The 18,992-nt window shown below is 43.8% G+C and overlaps 1 protein-coding gene across 7 annotated transcripts in view; it reads left to right on the top strand.

Annotated features, from left to right (window-relative positions):
- Marchf1 (membrane associated ring-CH-type finger 1) overlaps positions 1-18,992 on the top strand; it is a 455,732-nt gene that overhangs the window by 433,777 nt on the left and 2,963 nt on the right. For 5 of the 7 annotated variants that reach the window (XM_051169427.1, XM_051169429.1, XM_051169424.1 and 2 more), the window contains one exon: positions 14,792-14,939. In XM_051169427.1, coding sequence (XP_051025384.1) covers positions 14,792-14,939 — 148 coding nt within the window. The remainder of the gene's footprint in view (positions 1-14,791; positions 14,940-18,992) is intronic. The other 2 variants (XM_051169426.1, XM_051169430.1) reach the window with 1 other exon arrangement.

Raw genomic sequence — 18,992 nt, forward strand, 5'->3', positions numbered from 1 at the left:
TCAAAAGGTTAGACACACTTATGAGTGACCTATAGTCTAGCTTTGAAGATTGTGTTGATGTTCCTGAGTGGAGAGGGGGATATGACTTTCACACGAACTCTGGTGCCTCATATTTGACCATGTCCCCTGGAAGGGGAGGCCCGGTGGCACTCAGAGGAAGAATAGCAGGTTACCAAGAAGAGACTTGATACCCTATGAGTATATACAGGGGGAGGAAATCCCCCTCAGTCACATTCATGAGGGGGGAATAAGGGGAAAATGGGAGGGAGGGAAGAATGGGAGGATACAAGGGATGGGATAACCATTGAGATGTAACAAGGATAAATTAATAAAAATAAATAAATAAATAAATAAAAAGATTGCGTTGATGGTTTCGCAAGTGTGTAAACAGGTCAATAATATAATCTTTTCTGCCTCAAATACGTTCAGTTCATATGGAAATCACACCTTGAAAAAGCTGTTGTCTAATCTAAGCAGGAAGCAGGTGTGGGTGGATCCCAGGATGCATTGCTTGCTTCTCCTCACTAAGAATAGAGAAGGTGTCTCCAAAACCTTATCTCTACATAGTCCAGGTTGACCGCTGGATGTGCAAAGGCCCTGGAGCATCCCAAAATGGCTTGTCATCCCGACCATGCAGGCAGGTACAGGAGGAAGTGCGCCAACATGGAAAGAAACACTCCTGTTCGGCAACTAATGGATGAATCCCCATTCCTGAGTTCTGCTGGAGTAGGGAGCAGTGTGCATGAGACACAGCACAGATAAGTCTCAGGCAAAGGACAGGGGTCTTTTACGAGAGGACTCGGGACCTGTGTGGCTCCTGTCCTTATCTTCTTTTTAATTTGTATTGAGTTATTTCATTTAGCATACAAAATACTGAGTCTCTCCACAGCACTTCCATGCACATATAAAATTGCACTTTGCATGTTGTCTCTTCATTATTTGTGTTCATCCCTCCTCCTTGTCTTGCTGCTCTCCGTCCTCCGAACTGTGCTCCCGCTGGTCTTTTATCACATATCTGTGAGTGTGTGTGTGCGTTTAAAAGTAGACTCTGTATATGAAATAAAACACATATTTGTCTGTCTTCTCGATCCTTTGTGTTATTGTCTCTTGTTCCCAGTTTCTCCTCCCTTGGCCACCTTTTCAACACCATCTCCCACAACCCTTCTTTGCTGATCTGTTCTCCAGCTAATTCTTGAACAACTGTTCTCTGTGAGGGTTTATCATCCTTATCACCCTCGTGCTTCCCAGTGTGGATGTGCTCTCTCTCCCTCCTCCCATTCTCTGCCCTCTTCTTAGGTCAGATGGATGGTCTTTCTACTTTCTGAATCATCAGCAACTCCCCATGCAACACCCCTCCATCCTTCAAGTGCTAAGGAAACAAAAAAAAGAGATGCCAAAATACAAGCACACTTTAAACGGCTTCAATGTTTACATTCCAGAATATTTCAATGTACATACAAATCAGAAGATTGCAAATAAAATTATGGATAGTTTTTATCTGTTTTACATCTCTATATTTTATAAGTTATCTCCAGTGAGTAGGCAGTTGATAAAATGATAACATTGGGAAATAAAATATAAGGACACAGAAGCAAAAGTCCATGTTGGAGAAAAAGGCAGCAACCAGGAAAGACAAGTAAAAACAAGTGGGAAAGTATTGTTTGGTCAATAGTTGCAGGAAATGATTTGTTTGGACTGTGCAGGAACCTTCTGTCCTCACAAATAAGAAGAAAGGAAGTGAGAGACCTCAAGGCGTTATAAATATGCACTCGGCCTGAAGACAGGAAGTGAGGGGAGTTTACCCATAAGAGTCTTCGCGTTCTCCAAAGCAGAAGTCATCTTTGACTGAACTACTGACACATCAGAACCTGGATCCTCTCGTATGGAGTACTGTAGGGACCAGAAGCTGCTCCCTTCTGTCCGCATCATGCTTTCGATCACCCAGAAATCCCATGCTTTATGTGACTGGAGATGTGCTTGACTGTAGCATTGGCCACCATGACCCACGACTTCCCCACCCCTCATCTCCTTCCTGCAAGGGCCTGAAGTTTATCTTCTCTTTCTGCATAGCTGTTTTATTCAGGCAGCCCTGCATCTGTTTCTGTGCCTCTGAGCTTGGAGGTTTGTCACATTATAGATTTCACCTCACATTTGGTGAGTTCAGGGCCAGAAAATAAAATGTCATCTTGAAGCAGGACTTTCCACCTTCTCCCAGCTGCGCCTCGCCCTCCTCCACTCCTCCATCCTCTTCTCCGCGGAAGCAAGTGCAGCCATGCTATTTGCTTATGTCCATGTTATTCACTCCATGATTTTCTGGGTCAAGTAGTCATTGTGCAATTTCCTCTAAAGAAATTGCGCATGGGACTTCCAGGATGTCTGCTCGCTGCCCAGCCCACATCAATCCTGACCCTCTGTATTCCTTGACTCTGACGAGGTGGCAAGGACATCAATGACCACATGCCCACTCTCCCCTCCTGCACATCCTCAGGCAAATCTCTGCTCCACACAATACTCCATAGCTTGATATAATCTAAATTCCCCTACCCCTTCCCACTGTAGCACAGCCAATCAGAAGGCAGGTATGATCCGCAATAAACAGGAGATGCTTAGATGGAACTGTTAAAGAGCGCCCATCCATTTTCAATGTTAGTAACTGAACTTTGCCTCTTCAGTGGTTTATTGTTGGTTTGGTTGGTTATGTTTTGATTTGTTTTGTTTTTAAGATTTTGTATGTGTTTGTGTACTTGCACACATGCACACACATGTGCCATTGCACACGTGTGGAGGTCAGAAGGGAACCCGCCAGACTCAGTTCTCTCCTTCTACTATGTGGGATTAGGGCACTGAACTCCAGTCATCTACCTTGGCGGCAGCAGCGGGGGGGGGGGGGGGGGGGTCGCTTATCCACTGAGCCAGCTCACTGGCTCTGATTGGTTGTTCTGTGAGCCATGATCTCACCCTGTGGCCCAGGCTGACCTCAAATTTGAGGAAGTCCTCGTGCCTCAGTTTCCTGAGCGCTGAGATTAAACACATAGACCCTCACATGCAACTCTCTGTGGTTCGCTGCTTTTGTTTTTCTTTCTTTCAATTAGAAGCAATTATAAGAATAATGTCAGAATGTTTAGTAACTTTTTTCCACTTCAATGGGTGCTAGTGATGGCCAGGAGGTTCTTCAGGAGAGAAAACAGTTTGTTATCTAATAAATTCATTAATAAGCAGTAAGCCCCAATAATAATCAGGAATGAAGGATACAGGGAAAGAAGCAATGTCACCTAATTTTATAAGATTTCTAATAGCAAAGGACAGAATATAATGGACTATTAAATAAGTGCTTTAAAATAAGATTTCCTCAGGTAAGTATTTCTTCTCCTTTTTACCTTCATGCTAAGAATTAAACCCAAGGCTTATATACATGCCAGGCCAATGCTCTGCCACTGAGCCATATCCCTAGCCCCCAAGGTCACTTCTTACCCTTAAGCATTAGGCAGAAAAATGTGAAGGTTGCTTGGCCTCAGGAAAAGCCTCACAGAGCATGCAAGCCTAGGGGGCCATTACAGGAAACAGAGTCTCTAGGCTAGAGTTCCTTACAACCCAGAGAAATTACTCAGGTGTCCTTGCACCTGAAGTAAATTCTGGGTCCTCTGGGGCTGACCTTATTCCAAAGCAATTTCTCCCTGAAGAGTTTGGCCATGGTAGAATGGAACCAAGTCCCCCTTTGGATGATGGCAATGTTGGTGCAAATGTGACTGTTTCCACATGTGAGTGAGCATTTCCTGTTTTCTCCCACTTTGTCACTCTTCTTGTTGCTACAACAACCATTTTCATCAAAATAAGCAACTTAAAAAAAAAAAATAAGCAACTTAAGGGAAGAGTTTCTTTTGGTTCATACATTGAAGGTACAGAGGAGGTGACAGGGAAGGCATGGTGGCAGAGGTCATGGGGCCATCAGAAATAAAGCAGAATCAATTTTTAAGTTGCATTATTATTATTATTTATCTGTCCATGTGTGCATGTGTGTGTGTGTGTGTTTGTGTGTGTGTGTGTGTGTGTGTATGCACATGCACACACCATGAAGAGTTTGTAGAGGTCAAAGGGCAACTTTGTGGAGTTGGTACTACTCTCCTTCAACCTTTTACATGGGCCCAAGGATTGAACTCAGATGGTCGGGTTTGCTCGGCGAATGTGGCATACTGCGCCACCCCAACACTTTCTCCTTTTTATTCAGTCTCAGACCTCAGCCTGTGAAACTATGATGCCAATCACATTCAGTGTGGCCATTTCCACCTCAGTTAACTCGGTCTAGCATGCCTGGTTAACTGCAGCATGCCCAGTGGTTTGTCTCTTCGGCGAGTCTATATTCTGTCAAAAAACAGTAAGTGAGCCGTCACGCCCACTACCAAGTGAGCTGAGAACCAGCCCTGAGATGGAACCCATTGCAGTCAGGATGTAGTGTATGGGAGAAGAATAATTTTTTTTAAATAGTCATGCATCAAATCAAAATGCATTTTAAGCTGATTTTAGCTATGTTAGCGGAGACACTCTTCATTTAAAAATGTTACCAGATCTGAACCTTGAATCAATAAATTATAGATTAAAAGTAAGCTTGCTTCCCTTTAAGAAGCAAGACAACAGTTTCAGATTTATTTCAGAATCTTAGTTGGTAAAAAAAAAAAAAAAAAAAAAAAAAAAAAAAAAAAAAAGAGTCTGCCCCCCAAAATAAAAATAAAATAATCAAAAATTCAACTGTAAATTCTATGCAATATTGAGATGTGGCCGTAGCAGTGAGTTGGGACAAGATGGGAAGGTAAGAATGTTTTTGATCTATGAAAATAAGCAGAGACAAAAGGATTGTCTATAGAATTTAGCTTATTGTGGTGTCTGTAACTAGGGTCCCAAGGAGAAATGTTCCTCTCTCTTTGCTGCCACCTAAAGGAATATTCTAGAATGATATTTTCCAACACAAAGTAGGACTGAAAAACCAATACAAGTTTAAGCCTATTATCTTTTGTTGATGTGCAATTACACAGTCTCTTAATCTAATAAACACCCCAAATGCCACATCTGCCACCCTAACCAGTCATCTTCTTTTCCAACACCAAGAACACTGAACACTGACCCTGTGCATTGTGGTACTGTCTTCATTAGGTCCTGAAATAAAAAATCAAAAAAGTCTGTCACCCTAGTTTCATGTTCTAGGCCTTGGTTTCTTCTTCTAGAAAATGAGAAATTACAAATGAACAATTTAGCCTAGTGTGGTGACACATCCCTATAATCCCAGCACTCGGGGAGGCAGAGGTAGGAGGATCTCTACGAGTTTGAGCCCTGTCTGGCCTACAAAGCAAGTCCAGGACAGCCAAGGCTACGTGAAGGAAACAGTCTCAAAAACAAACAAAAAAAAAGTGAACAATTTAAAATATATTTTTTCAGTTGGGACAGAAGGTAGGCAGGTCTCTGTTTGTCCCAGGCCAGCCTGGTCTACACACTGAGTTCCAGGCCTATAGATAGATAGATAGATAGATAGATAGATAGATAGATAGATAGACAAACAGAGATAATGTCTTCCTCACCAGGACTGGGGGTATACACCTGTAACCCCAGTACTTGGAAAGTAGAAGCAAGAAGGATTATATCAAATATGAGACCAGCTTGGTCACATTCAAAATTTCAGGCCAGACAAGGCAATATAAAAAGACAAGCAGTCTCTCTTCTAAACACTCCTAATCTCTGTGAGTCGGCTTGGTGAGTGGAAACTCTCCTGCATTCCAGAGTATAACCACTGAGTGGTCACAGAGCAACCTGGCTTGAGTAGACCCCACATGTGCTGTGGGGAGTCACTAAAGAGGAACAAAAGAGACACACACACATGGCCGGAATCAGCATGAGAGACGTGCTTCCAGAGGGGCGTGTGGTCAGTTGACGCAGAGCTGGAACAATTCCAGAGGTCCTTAAGTCTGCAGGGAAGGGAGACTGTGCCGTGCTGGGAATAAGAAAGTGCCTCCACAAACAGCGCAGTCAACACACCTGAAGCAGCAACGCTGACTTCTTTCCAGAGTGCATGGTTTGATATTTCTCCCCAGAACCTCTTGGAGAAAGCAGAATCACCAAGATTTTTAAAGAAACTGCTTAATCTGGCAATTTGATCTTTAACTAATTTGTGGTTTTTGACATGATAATGGCAGCTCAGATAGGTGAGTTTGGGGAGAATGTGAAAAAGGAGAAAGAAATAGGATCACTAATATAAAAATATTATTATGCATGCTATTATCTCTCTAAAATATTTCCCTAAACACTTCTTCTCTTTGGGAGGTAATTCTCAGCCCTTGCTCTGTATGAGAATCATTGGCAGTTTGCACTAATAATGCAGATTCCTAGGCTCCTAGCCCAAGCCATGAATCTATGATGCAGGCTAGGAATTTGCCATTTTAACTGCTTACTCAACAGGTCTGTGCAGATATGTCTAAGTAGCATGTATTATTGTTACCTCAAAATAAACTAATGAAAAACACATTTTCCTCCCCCTCCCCCTTGGAAATAATCTTCATGGTAGCACTGCGCCCTCTAGTGGACAAATTTGCTGGGCCGGTTTCCCTCAAAAATACGTTACAAAACTCTTGGCAGAAAACAATGGAGAGATGAGCATAAGAAAATACATCTTGATAATCAAGTATCAGACTCATGCACACTTATATAGGAACTTATATTTAAGGTAGGCTTATATAATGTATGCATATTTTAGAGGGAAATTTTAGACAACGTTGACAACTCAGAAACATCTCTTCTGTGCTCAGATTGTGTTATCTGCAGATGCCGTCAATTGTGGATCTAAATTAATCAGACAAAAAGAAGGCCTGTACTTTGATCACGTTCCCACCTCTTTTCTTGCCATTGCTTCCTGGACACTATAGTCTTGTATCCTTTCTTGTTACTAAACCTCCTCTGGGGACGAGTTATAGTATACAAAAAGATGTACATAGGTGATATACAACCACTCTGCCATTTCATGCAACAGACGGAGGCCTGAACACTTCTGAACTCCTGACAAACTTTCCTTAATGCTGGAAGGCTCTTCGGCCACTTGAAGATTCACAAATTCAGCTGTGCACAGACACGGAGCAGGGTATGTAAATGAGGGAAGGGTGACAGGTGTACGTGAAAGAGATGGTGGGGGCCCAGGCAAATCGAGTTTGCTACAAAGAAATAAATTCAAAGAACGACACAGCTGTTCAAAGCCAGCTATGGGCCTAATGGAATTTTGTTTCACAAGCCAGCGGGGATTCCCTGCTTTACCTAGTGACTTACTGTGGTCTACGGCACAGCCTCATCCAAAGAGGAGACAGCTGTGGATATGTAGCTCAGCATGCCCAGCGCATGTGAGGTGCTGACTTGAGCCCCAACATCACAAACAAAAGCACATGGATGGTATTTCCCCATTTTACTAAAGAGGCAACTGAGGTGTGAGGAGAGTGGGTCTTTTGCCCCAGGTTAGATAAAGCTCTTTGTCAATGTGTTTCACCCCAGATTCTGGAGACTGCATCATATTGGCCCAGTGGCTCTCCAAAGCACACGTATGAATGTGGCAGCCCAATGCTGGCTCACAACCGCAGGCCTCCAGGTCCTTGTCCTTTCTCTGCTCCCCTTTCTCGCTCAATAGATAGCCTCCGTGTTCCTTTGTTCTTAGACTCTGTCATTCATTACCTTTGCTTTTAGATGGTTTCTCATCTGTAAATTAGCACCATTGGAGTACACTGTGTGTCCAACAGCTCCACTGAGTTGTATTTCTTGGTCCAGATCCCTCACACTGTAAACAAACTCAATCATCCTATATTTATTCAGCCCCTGTTAGTTGCTCTTGCACCTCAGTCATTTGGCATCTTTAAAGCAGTGTTGCAGTGACACACACACACACACACACACACACACACACACACACACGGGAGGTTTGTGACAAGTAACATTTGGCTGCTTTCACTTCCCTAGTTCTCTGTCCCAAGTGCAGAAGCATCGTTGATGCTGACACAACATCAGTGCCATAACAGAAATGGTCATTAGTAGTCTCTCTTGGCACTTCAAACATTTTAGAAAATGTGACATTAGGAGGCTGCTATAAAGATCCACCTTAGCCACATTTTGAAAAGAAGAGCATTTTCTCGTGCTTATTCACCTGAAGGAAGCTCCATGAGCCACACCATTGCTAAAGTTGTTGTCAGGATAGCTTCCCTAGGCCATTTCCACCATCCTACCCAAGTTCTACACTTCACATGTGAGATAAAGCCTTGCCACGAGCATCACAGTGGTGCCTTGGGGTATATGTTTGCATGTGGACTTGAACTCTGGGCCTCATACTTGCTAGAGAAGCACTCTACCATTGAGCTTCATCTACAACCTTGGCATGTTTGAGTCCCTTAACCTTTCATTAAAAGAAAGCATAAAGTAGGGGATTCAGGTTAATCTGTAATGTATGTAGTCACTCCTAACAGAAAAGGAACCTACTGTGTGCAAAGCAACATACCTCTTCTCTCTCTCATGTTTGTCCTTACAGTCAACAAAAAAATAAATCCTATTAATTTGCTTTGAGGTTTGATATTCAGAAAAGTCTTTTCTTCATTGCAAAATAGATTGGGTGGATGACTTAATCCTGCATGATCACATCTCATCCGCATCCCTCAGAAATGGTACCAACCTTCAGAGTTAATGCAGAAGAAGGACAGACTAAGTCCACTTGGACACGAGGCTACAGATTCCACTGTGTGTATTTATGATAACTGATAGATGCTCACCAGATCCTTTTCAACTTACTGGTACTGTTCAGCATTTACATTGTTACTTACCTCTGCCAAGTGAAGCTGGCTATTCTTGTCATCATTTCAGGCATGAAGGAATGAAAAGATAGAGAGCTAGACTAACTCAGGTGGGTCATACAGAGCTAGAATATGGCCCCAGAAACTTCCATCTCAATAAGTATCCATTGGGTCAGAGAACTGCACTATAGATCTGTATGACAAAGACAGCAAGGTGTGTGTGTGCCTTGTTTGCACAATACCTGTTACTCAGGAGTTCAAAAAGCAAAAGAAGACTCAGTTCAAAAAAAAGAGCAACTTAAGGATATTGATTTGAGATTGTCGACCCTTCTTCTCCTTTATAATAAAACTTACCAGTCATTCTTAGTAAGACAGCTGTTTGCAGCATTATGTTTACCTCAATCAGATATCAATAACTACATCCTAAACTAACCCACGAGCCAACTCCTCAAATGGCAGTGCAATATTTCTATTTTCATTGGACACTTCACAGGCCCCTCTGGATATGTGGCCCATCTCTTCCTGTTTCCACTTAAAATGCCTTTGGATGTCCTTGCAATACCATGGTACAAAATTGTTTCCTCTCATCCCTGTTATCAAGAGAAACAGAAGAACTGGACACACACACTATCCCGTCACTATAGGCCATGTTCAGAGGTGCCAAATATTATCAGCGTTCTCAGATAAAACATCTAAGTGTTTAGTTATCAGTGACAAAGCTGGGGAACCCACCTGGATACTTAAGTGTAGTTCCATTAAAGGATTGGTTCACGCTGGGTATATTTTCTGACTTGTCTGGACAGTAACTACCTCTGTTACTCTGTGACCTTAGCCTGTCTCTGTCACACGTTGGCTTACCTGTTTCCAGGTGACCATCAAGCTATTAACAATTCCACCAAAGGTCTGGAAAGGTTACCTTTCACTTCTGCTGTTCTGAAATGACTGACTACAGGTATAGCTGTGAATTTTCATCTCAAGAGTTAGTCCTCAAAAAAAGTTCAGACTCTGAGTTTTGGGTCCCTCCCAAAGTTCTTGAAACTGTTAACTGACGCAATTCTCTTTTTAATAAGTGTTCCTGTCACTTCAATGTTAATTTGGAAAGTAAAACTAAAATGGAAATGAAACTGTTTGTTTTAGTGATTAATGAGCTGACTGCCATTTTATTTTAAACCAATTCACTGGCTTTGTGCTTTTCTTTCACTTAAGCATGAGGTATTCCCATTACAGACGGACAGATGGACTGCCCTGCTGTCTCGGTCACCTTCCCTTAACCACTGAACTAATTTGTGATAGAGAGTAACAAGTGCTGTTCCTATGATCCATCAAGGCTGTGCCACTGCTCTATAAGGAACCCACATTACGTAGGAGGACCTCAAATTTCAGAGTGTCAGACCAATTGGAGGACTTGCTAGTACCCAGGTCACACCTGCATTTGATTTCAAGAACACCCATGGTCTAAGGGTAGACACATCCTGTGACCTCCACAGCCATCCTGTGGCAAGTGTGCACACTCCCACCCGCCCTCCTTCCCTCTCTTCATCACTCTCTCACTCACTCTCTCACTCCTTCAGGTCTCTCACTAAATACTTGAAAAACTCAGATGACAGGAACGCTGCTGCCAAAATTTCCAGTTCAGTGGTTATGAGGGTGAGGTTCCAAACCCTGAATTACTGCCAAGCTCCCCAGCTCCCTGGCTGATGCTGGGGAAACACACTTCAGAACCACTGCTCTACAATGGAGCCTCAAGAAACTGCTCCAGTGTGTCAGAGCACAGAACTGTTGAAACGTGTCCATATGCTCACTCATAACATACTGTGGTATGGTATCTGCAGAATGCGATGCATTTTAGACCTGATGTACGTGATAAATCCCACAGTAATAATACAAAAAGACCCAGAAAAATTTTAAAGAGTTAAAATGCAGCTTTGCATCTATGCAAATGAAATGACAGCAGTAGTCTAAACAGATGGCTAGAAACTCCTGGTCCTGGCTGTACAGAAGCACTGGGGGCTGGTGTCACCCAGGGGCATCATTTGACCTATCTGACTCTAAATTCCAGAAGTAATCTAGGTTATGTTAGAAAATGGAGAGATATATAGAAGAAGAGAAGGGAGGGAGGGAGGGAGGATGGGAGGGGAAAGCGATCATAGGATTGCTAGGTGCTTGCCTGTTTGGGAGTCTCAGCAAGATAGCAAAGGCCAACAGTGATGAGAACAGCAAGTGCCAAAGACCAGGCGGTGCAAAACCTGAAAGCCAAGTCCAAGACCTGCTACGGAGGGGATGCTAACGCTTGGCGAAGCTGGTTTGGCCAACCTCAGCTGATGTGTTTTCAGGCTATGATGAGGGGAACTTGACTAGGGGTAGGCAGACAGAAAAGTGAGAAAATTAAAGAGCTGTGAGAAAGAAGCCAGACATGATGAGGGAAGCTTCTTGTGAGTCCAGCACTCCAAAGACTGAGACACAAGGGTGAGACACGAGGCTGAGACACAAGGCCAGCCTGGGATACACGGCGATACTCTGTCTGAAATAGCGAACCATGAGGCTGGGTGATCTGCAGGCCTAGCAGGTGCCGTGGTGTTGTTGGGGATGGAAGGGTGGGAATGCGACACTGATGGACAGTTGGACTCTGAGCAGTGAAGATCATCTGCAGGAGATGTCCCAATGTCATGTGGCATTTCTGGGAACATGAACACAAGTCGCCGTGCATTGCTTTAAGGAGTTGGGCAAGAGACAAAAACGCAACGTGAATTTTCTCTGTGTTTCACTTTGTTTCCGCCTAGCCTTTATGCATCAGGCTTGCTACTGACTCAATTTCAACACTGCAAATATTAAATTACAGAACTTTCATAGCTTGTTAAAAATGAGACTTGCACCCTTACTTCCTTCACTCATTTTCCACTAGGAAGCATGCAGACTTTGTTGAGACGTTTTTTACTTTTTGTTGTGAGCCTAGCCTTTAATGGCTGAGCCATCTCTCCAGCCCTGTTGAAATGTTTTTATTTTTACACTGACCCAAGCAGACATGACAGTTGATGAATGCTTGGACTTCTGGGGAACCTTGTGTAGAGTATCACATGCAATAACGCCTTCAGCCGGCAAGGGGCACTGTGGCCCTGCATTTACACTGGTGAATTTCTGAATGGTTCTGGGAAGATTTGTAAAGTTTGTTACACTTTCTCCTTAAAACTTCACTTCTAATGTCATCATCAAGTGATAGCCTCAGAGGTCCTGTTCTTTGGCATGGGAGTCTTTACAAATGATTTGGTTCTACCCTACCCACTCCTGCTATTTATTTTATTGTATTTTATTTTAGACTCACTGATTTTAGACAAGGGATTTCATTTCATAAAATTACTTTTTAGATATAAGTCACAATTTTTTAAAAGACAGTGTTCATTTGTATTTACATGTAGCTGTGAACCGAAAAGCATTCCATCCCCTTGAGCAGGAGTTACAGGTGCCTGTGAAAAATTTGATGTAGGTGGCAAAAAAAAATGAGCCCTGGTCCTCTGCAAGGCCACTGAGCACTCCTTACCACCGGCTGCTTCTCCAGCCACAGAAGTCCCAATTCTTATGATTTTTCTTTAACCTAGTTTTCTAATTAAGAGTGGATTTGTGTGTTTGTGTGTATCTGTGTGTGAGTGTGTGTGTGTGTTTACTAAAGCCAATCTCCCGTACTAGGGTACAGAAGATCTGTGTACACAAATAATTGATTTTCTGAATGATCTTGAGTTTTGGGGGTGATGATACTGGGGTAATTTAAGAAATGTTTATCAAATCAGAAAATGTTATCGGCACATGATAATGTTCTCTGATTTATATAAATTATACCAATTAACTTCACAGAAAAATCAAAGCCAGGACAAGATCTTAAAAATCACTCTTTCTCAGAAATGATATATAGTTTTGCTACAAGCCAGCGTTCAGATATTCGCAATCTCACATTGATCAAGGCTCACTAGTGTGTGTGGTGCACAGTGTACTCATCTGCAGCTCCTAATAATACTCCGGCCTCTGTTCCTGCAGATCTTCTACATGCTGTGTGTCTTGTGTGTAAGATAATTTTATGAGACAAGCCAATAGTGCAGGAGCAGTAGGAACTGTTACTTGGATCTCATAAGGCCCTAGAAGGAAAGCGACCTGGGCAATGACGGCTTTGGGAGACATGGCTTTCTCTTCCTGTGTAACAGGATGCTCCAAGGCTAGCTGCTGCTAAGCTGGCCTGAGGTCCCTCTGCTTCCTTGGGACTGCAGGATGGTTGTGGCTATTCTTTCTGCTCATGAGGATTGTGACAAGCAGACAGCAAAGAGAAAAAAAAAAAAAAAACTAAGGCAAGAATCAAAGGGCAATTTCTGTATCCATGAGGCAAAATCCTGATGTCCCGGTAGCTAGCCACTGACAACGCTGTCAAAGGATGTCTGGGCAAAGCGAAGAAGGTCCTGTCTTGACCAAGAAGGTTGAGAAGGCAGCCTTCATCAGGGATCACGAACAGATCTGCTAGAATAGCCTGTTAGTAGAAGCCCAAGTGAAGACTGGCCACTGGCCACCAGCGTGGACCTCTGCCCCACATCCTGTATCCCTGCCATTCAGCCTGTATCTCTGTCCCCCAGACCCCAGCCTGTATCCCTGCCCTACCACAAACCGTTTCTCCTGAGCATGGGACAAACAGGGACAAAGTAAACTCCAGCCATGTCTCCAGCTGGTGACACACCCTGGACTTCATGCCATGTAACCTGTCTTTCCTGTTTTTAATTGAGTTGTACACGGAATCTTGCATGTCGCTGGGCCAGGGAGGGGAAGGAGGCTTCAGAAGGCCTGGCAGTTTTGCTCAAGCAAAGGCATAATAATAATATAAAGAGTCGGTGTTGCACACCAGCTCATAAACCCCATCTCTTGGTTTTTCCTGTGTAGACTCGAGAGGTAAAAATAAATATTCCTACCGTGAAAAGGTGACCCCATGGCTGCAGTGATATCAGAAGTTGAGAATGTCTGTTTTTAAAGTGTGATCAACAAGGCTTTGTATATACTGCATGGCAGAAGCTTGTGACCTTTCTTCTTTTGCTAAATGAGGGGCAACCAGCAGCCTTGTGAAGAGTGAGACTCAGGGACATGTGATCTCGTTGGAGCATTTACAGTGTAGCAGCAGAGTCAAGGACACTCTGAAGAGACTCTCAGCAGTTTCTCCTTTCATTTCTCTGATGTTAAAAGTTCTCACTCTAGTATAGCTGTAAACAGAAAATGTTAACTCTGCTTGTGGCTCTCCTCCCACCATTAAAATCCTTATTCACTCATCCTGTGGAGCGCGCTGCACTGTCTCATTATATGGCAATCCATGCCATGAGAGCTGCGGGTCACTACTTATAACCTGGTACCACAATGAAGGACTGGGCTGAAGCCTGAGAAAAAATGTTTTCTAAAAAGCCATAACATTGTATTGTTGTGTCTGTGCAAATGTGACAGCACCATGTGCACACACCTGGATGGTGGTGTGAAAGCCCAGGGTCAACATTTGGTGTTTTCCTCTACCACTCTCCACTGCATTGTTTATTTGTTGTTTGGTGACAGTGTCTCCCAGTGAACCCGAAACTTACCAGTTCCAGTGGTCTGCGTGGCCAGGGAGTGGCAGCGTCCTTCTGTCTCCAACTCCCAGCACAGGAGTTACAGTCACGTGCTACCATGCCTTACTTTTCCCAACCGATGTGTCACACCAGTCGACATCATATAGTATTGTGAACCTACGTCGTTCCTATTTCAGAGTGAGGTACCAACTGGCTTAATCCATTTGGAGACTAGGAAATTATTTCTTTCAAGTTAAATTATATTTAAAGGTGGTGATTTCATACCTCTCTGAATGCAGTCTTACTTGAATATAGCAGCATTGTGTAAAATTGATAGCATGATGCTTACACCGCAGATTCCTGTCTGCGACGTAAAGTGAGAGCAGAATGTTCTGGCTGTAAACTCGGTGGTGAGTGACTTGTTTCTGTCCACAGTGGGAGAAGCTCCAGATGACCACAAGTGAAAGAAGAAAGATATTCTGCTCTGTCACCTTCCACGTCATCGCCGTCACCTGCGTGGTGTGGTCTCTGTATGTGTTGATAGATCGGACAGCAGAGGAGATCAAGCAAGGTAACAACAACGGTAAGGGCCTCCCCTGCATCTCCTGAGGGCACCCAAGGATGCACAGGAGCTGCATCCCACCCAGCTCCGCCTCCCCTGCATCTCCTGAGGGCACCCAATGGTGCACAGGAGCTGCTTCCCAAGTTGAGATTTCCATTAGGCTTCTGGGTGGTACCCTTGCCCCAGGGCCAGCACTCCAGCTGGACCTCTTGATCAACTGTGTCTTCAAAACACAGACCACTTAGGATCCCAAGTTAGGACTTGGGATGTGTCAGGTCCAGGTGAAAACACAGCCATGAGAGAGATGCATGGGTAGCATTCACCACTTCAGACTCCTAGAGGCTCATTGAGCACCAAACTCTGCCCGACATAAAAACACAAATTGTTAGAAAAGCAGAGAGTTGCTGGGCTGTGGTGGTGCATGCCTTTAATCTCAGCACTTAGGAGGCAGAGGCAGCCAGATCTCTGTGCTCAAAGTCAGCCTGGTCTACAGAGTGTGTTCCAGGATAGCCAAGACTACACAGAGAAACCGAATAAGAAAAGAAAGAAAGAAAAAGAAAATAGAAAGGAGAGTGGAGAGTTTAAAGGTTTTATTTAACACTACCTGTGGCTTCTTTGAAGGTACAAGGTAACACTGCAGTAGAGAACGTGTCCTGGATTCCTGGGACTGGGTAACTTGATGCAGCGGTGTAGCACTGTAGCTGAAAAGTCAGCCACGCCCAGTTTGTGAAGGATGGTGTCCAGACTACAAAGATACTCCAATCTACTTATGTTTAAAGCCTTCCCAGACCTGTCCACTTGGGGGCAGCAGTGCACACAGTCTGTGTGTACTCTGAGCTTCCCTCAAGTGGGATGGACTTGAAAGGTTCCTGGCCTGCAGGGCTCCTGGGGCACACACTTGTTTAAGGTAGGAAGAGCTGGAGACTGCCTTGCAGACCCTAGTGGGTTTTTTTGTTGTTGTTGTTGTTGTTTTTTTACCCTAGTGTTCTTTTATGAAAACAAACAAACAAACAGAAAACAAGAACAAGAAACCATATGAAAAGCATATACCAAGTCTAAATAATAGAAAAACAGGAAGAATGGGATTTTTCTGAATTCAGTTACATAACATTAACTCATTTATAACTGAATCAGCTTTAGCCATGCTCTACATTGTCACATTATGATTTCTCCCTGAGTTTCTTGTCTTTAAATTGTTATATTAAATTTCGATTAAATAAACTCTAATTCGCTGCAGGTAGGACCTTCAAATGATAATTGCACACACCAAGTACCAAACATCCAGCCATGCCTAAACGGGAAGAAAGTGTCTCCAATCTCATATCATCCAACACTCTGCTTAAGAATAAAGTGTGGGGGCTGGAGAGATGGCTCAGTGGTTAAGAGCACTCACTGCCTGCTCTTCCAAAGGACCCGGGTTCAATTCCCAGCACCCACATGGCAGCTCACAACTGTCTGTAACTCCAAGATCTGACACTTTCACACCAATGCACATAGATTAAAACTAAATAAAATATTTAAAAAAAAAAAAAAAAGAATAAAGTGTGTTCCTAGCTAGCGGGGCAGATCTGATGATTTCTGGCCAGAGACTTTGTACTCTCAGATGGCTAAGTGGAGCCCCCAGCTGGAAAACCACACATTTCCGTGACCAGGCATTCTCATGATGTGGCCAGACTGTGGTGGACAAGAAGACTTCATTTCACCCAGATATTATACCCCTGTATTTAGCCAGGCGTGCTGGTACAACACCTGAGATAAGTGAGCTGTGGGTATTTACAATACAAGGAGGTTGAACATCCCAGCTGCAGCTACTACTGTTATGGGGGCCGCTTAGATCCATCACATTGAAGAGAACAAAAACTGACTACAATTACATTCCTACTGACCAATCAGAGCTGCAGAACAAACTTGGGAGCTGAACTACAACATCCCACCCAACCCCTGCCTGAGTGTTACAGAGCTTTTAAGCTTGAATGCATAAACAGCCTACGCCAAAGTTTTCTACCAAACAGGCAATAGAGCTAGGGGACTTCCATAGGAACATGATGTGGGGTACATTTATCCTGTTCCCATTGGCTGGGTTAGTCAACTACAGCAGGATGACTCACCTAGCGCTCATGTCTCAACTTGCCAAGCAGGATGTCAGTTACCCAGGGAGGTCTTAGGGACTCAAACTTTACTTGACCCCTATTCGCAATGGAAACTTTACTCAAAATGGCTTCAATTTGGTTCCTTGTTACACCATGTCTCTCCAGAAACCAAGAACCAAATGTCCCCTCCTTTCTTCTGCCTTCCCTGTTCATGCTCCAGTGGTCAGGCTGCTATTTTAACTGCTGCTTGCACGCTGATAACCCACCCGCCCGCCCAACTGATACCCAGTTCATAATATGCTCTGAAGCTTGCATCTCCCTCCCTCCAAAGAACATCTCTGAAAGTATTCCAGGGATCCCAAGCTCAGTCACATCCCACATCCAACATCAGCACCACGAAAAAGGCATCCTTAATATCGGGATCGCCCCTCCTTTCCTGGTCCGTCTTGGTTCTCTTTTAAATCAATCGCCAAATCCTACGCACTTGACCTCGTGCAGCCCTGGACTCTTTCTATTTATCTCCTTCCCCACCAACAATATTCATGTGAAAACCGTTTTTCTATAAACAGCCGAAGCCCCCTACCTAGGCTTGCTCCGTTCTCCCTGCCTTCAACGCACGTTCATTCACAAGCAGAAAATACAAAATCATGAATAGGAACAAATCTTATTCCCACTTAGCCAATATTGTTAATATGTAATGCCAATTTGTTCTTGGGACTCTGCTGCCCCACAGACCAAAATTCACCAATTATAGCAAACATCCATCTTTTCCTGAAAATCTGTTTCCAAGTCCTTGCTCAGCTTTTCTCTTAAAAAAAAAAAAAAATCTTTCAAGATCGTTTTACACACACACACACACACACACACACAGAGAGAGAGAGAGAGAGACACACACACACACACCAGGATAGGAGAGCATTCAGAGAGAAACAGGCAGAGACAGACTGTGTCTCCATACACCTCCCTCCCTAACCAAAATCCTTGAACACTCAACTCAAAATAGTCTCAGGACCAGCAGCATTTTCGCTTTACAAGAATTCACTAGAAATATACATTCTAGCCTTTCTGCTCCCCTACACGTGAAAGTCTGTGTGTAGCACCCAGCAGGCCAGGCTTTAAAACCTGACAGGTGTTTCTCAGGCCTGTGAAACTCTGAAAGCCACCACCCTGCTGTGTGTCACCACAGCAGCTGCACGTACCTCTTGCTGGCCTTCCACCTCGCTTGACTGTTGAATTGCCTGTGGAGTTTCTCTAACAACGCCTGAGCCTGCTGCTTCTCCACAGACATCCAGACTTAGTCACTCCTTATGCAAATGGACCATGCAGTCATGCTGAACCACAGTGTTACCAAAAGACTTGTATTATTTGATCATTTATTTGTCTCCTTTCATTTGTTTAAACAGGCTTAAAGCAGTGTAGGGAGGCATTAACTTAAGATCACCCCATCTGTCTTTGGGACTTGGCAAGTGACCTAGTCAGTGTGCAGAAACATCGTAGGGTTTCTATTTCATCAATGAATGCCATGACCAAAAGCAAGTTGTAGAGGGAAGAGTTTATTTCAGCTTACGCTTCTAGGGGACAGTCCTTCACTGAGAGAAGTCAGGAGAAGAGCCTGAACAAGGCAAGACGCTGGAGGCAGGAACTAATGCAGAAGCCATGGAAGGGTGCTTCTCAGGGGCTGTTCCTCGTGGCTTGCTCAGCCTGGTTTCTTAATAGAACCCAGGACCACCATCCCAGGGATGGTCCCAACATGGGATGGACCCTCTGGGGCCTTCTCCTATTGGTCACTAAATAAAACGTGGTACAGCTGGATCTTATGGAGGCCTTTTTTAACTGATATGCCCTCTTCTCAGATGTTTCTAGCTTGTGTCAAGTTGGCATAAAACTAGCCAGTACGACTCACCCCTTGTCAACATATCAATACAAACACATCACTTTTATTTGTCTGCTTTGTATGTTAACAGGATGTATTTTTAAGTTGAAG

This window comes from Acomys russatus, chromosome 27, assembly GCF_903995435.1.
Source record: "Acomys russatus chromosome 27, mAcoRus1.1, whole genome shotgun sequence".
NCBI lineage: Eukaryota > Metazoa > Chordata > Mammalia > Rodentia > Muridae > Acomys > Acomys russatus.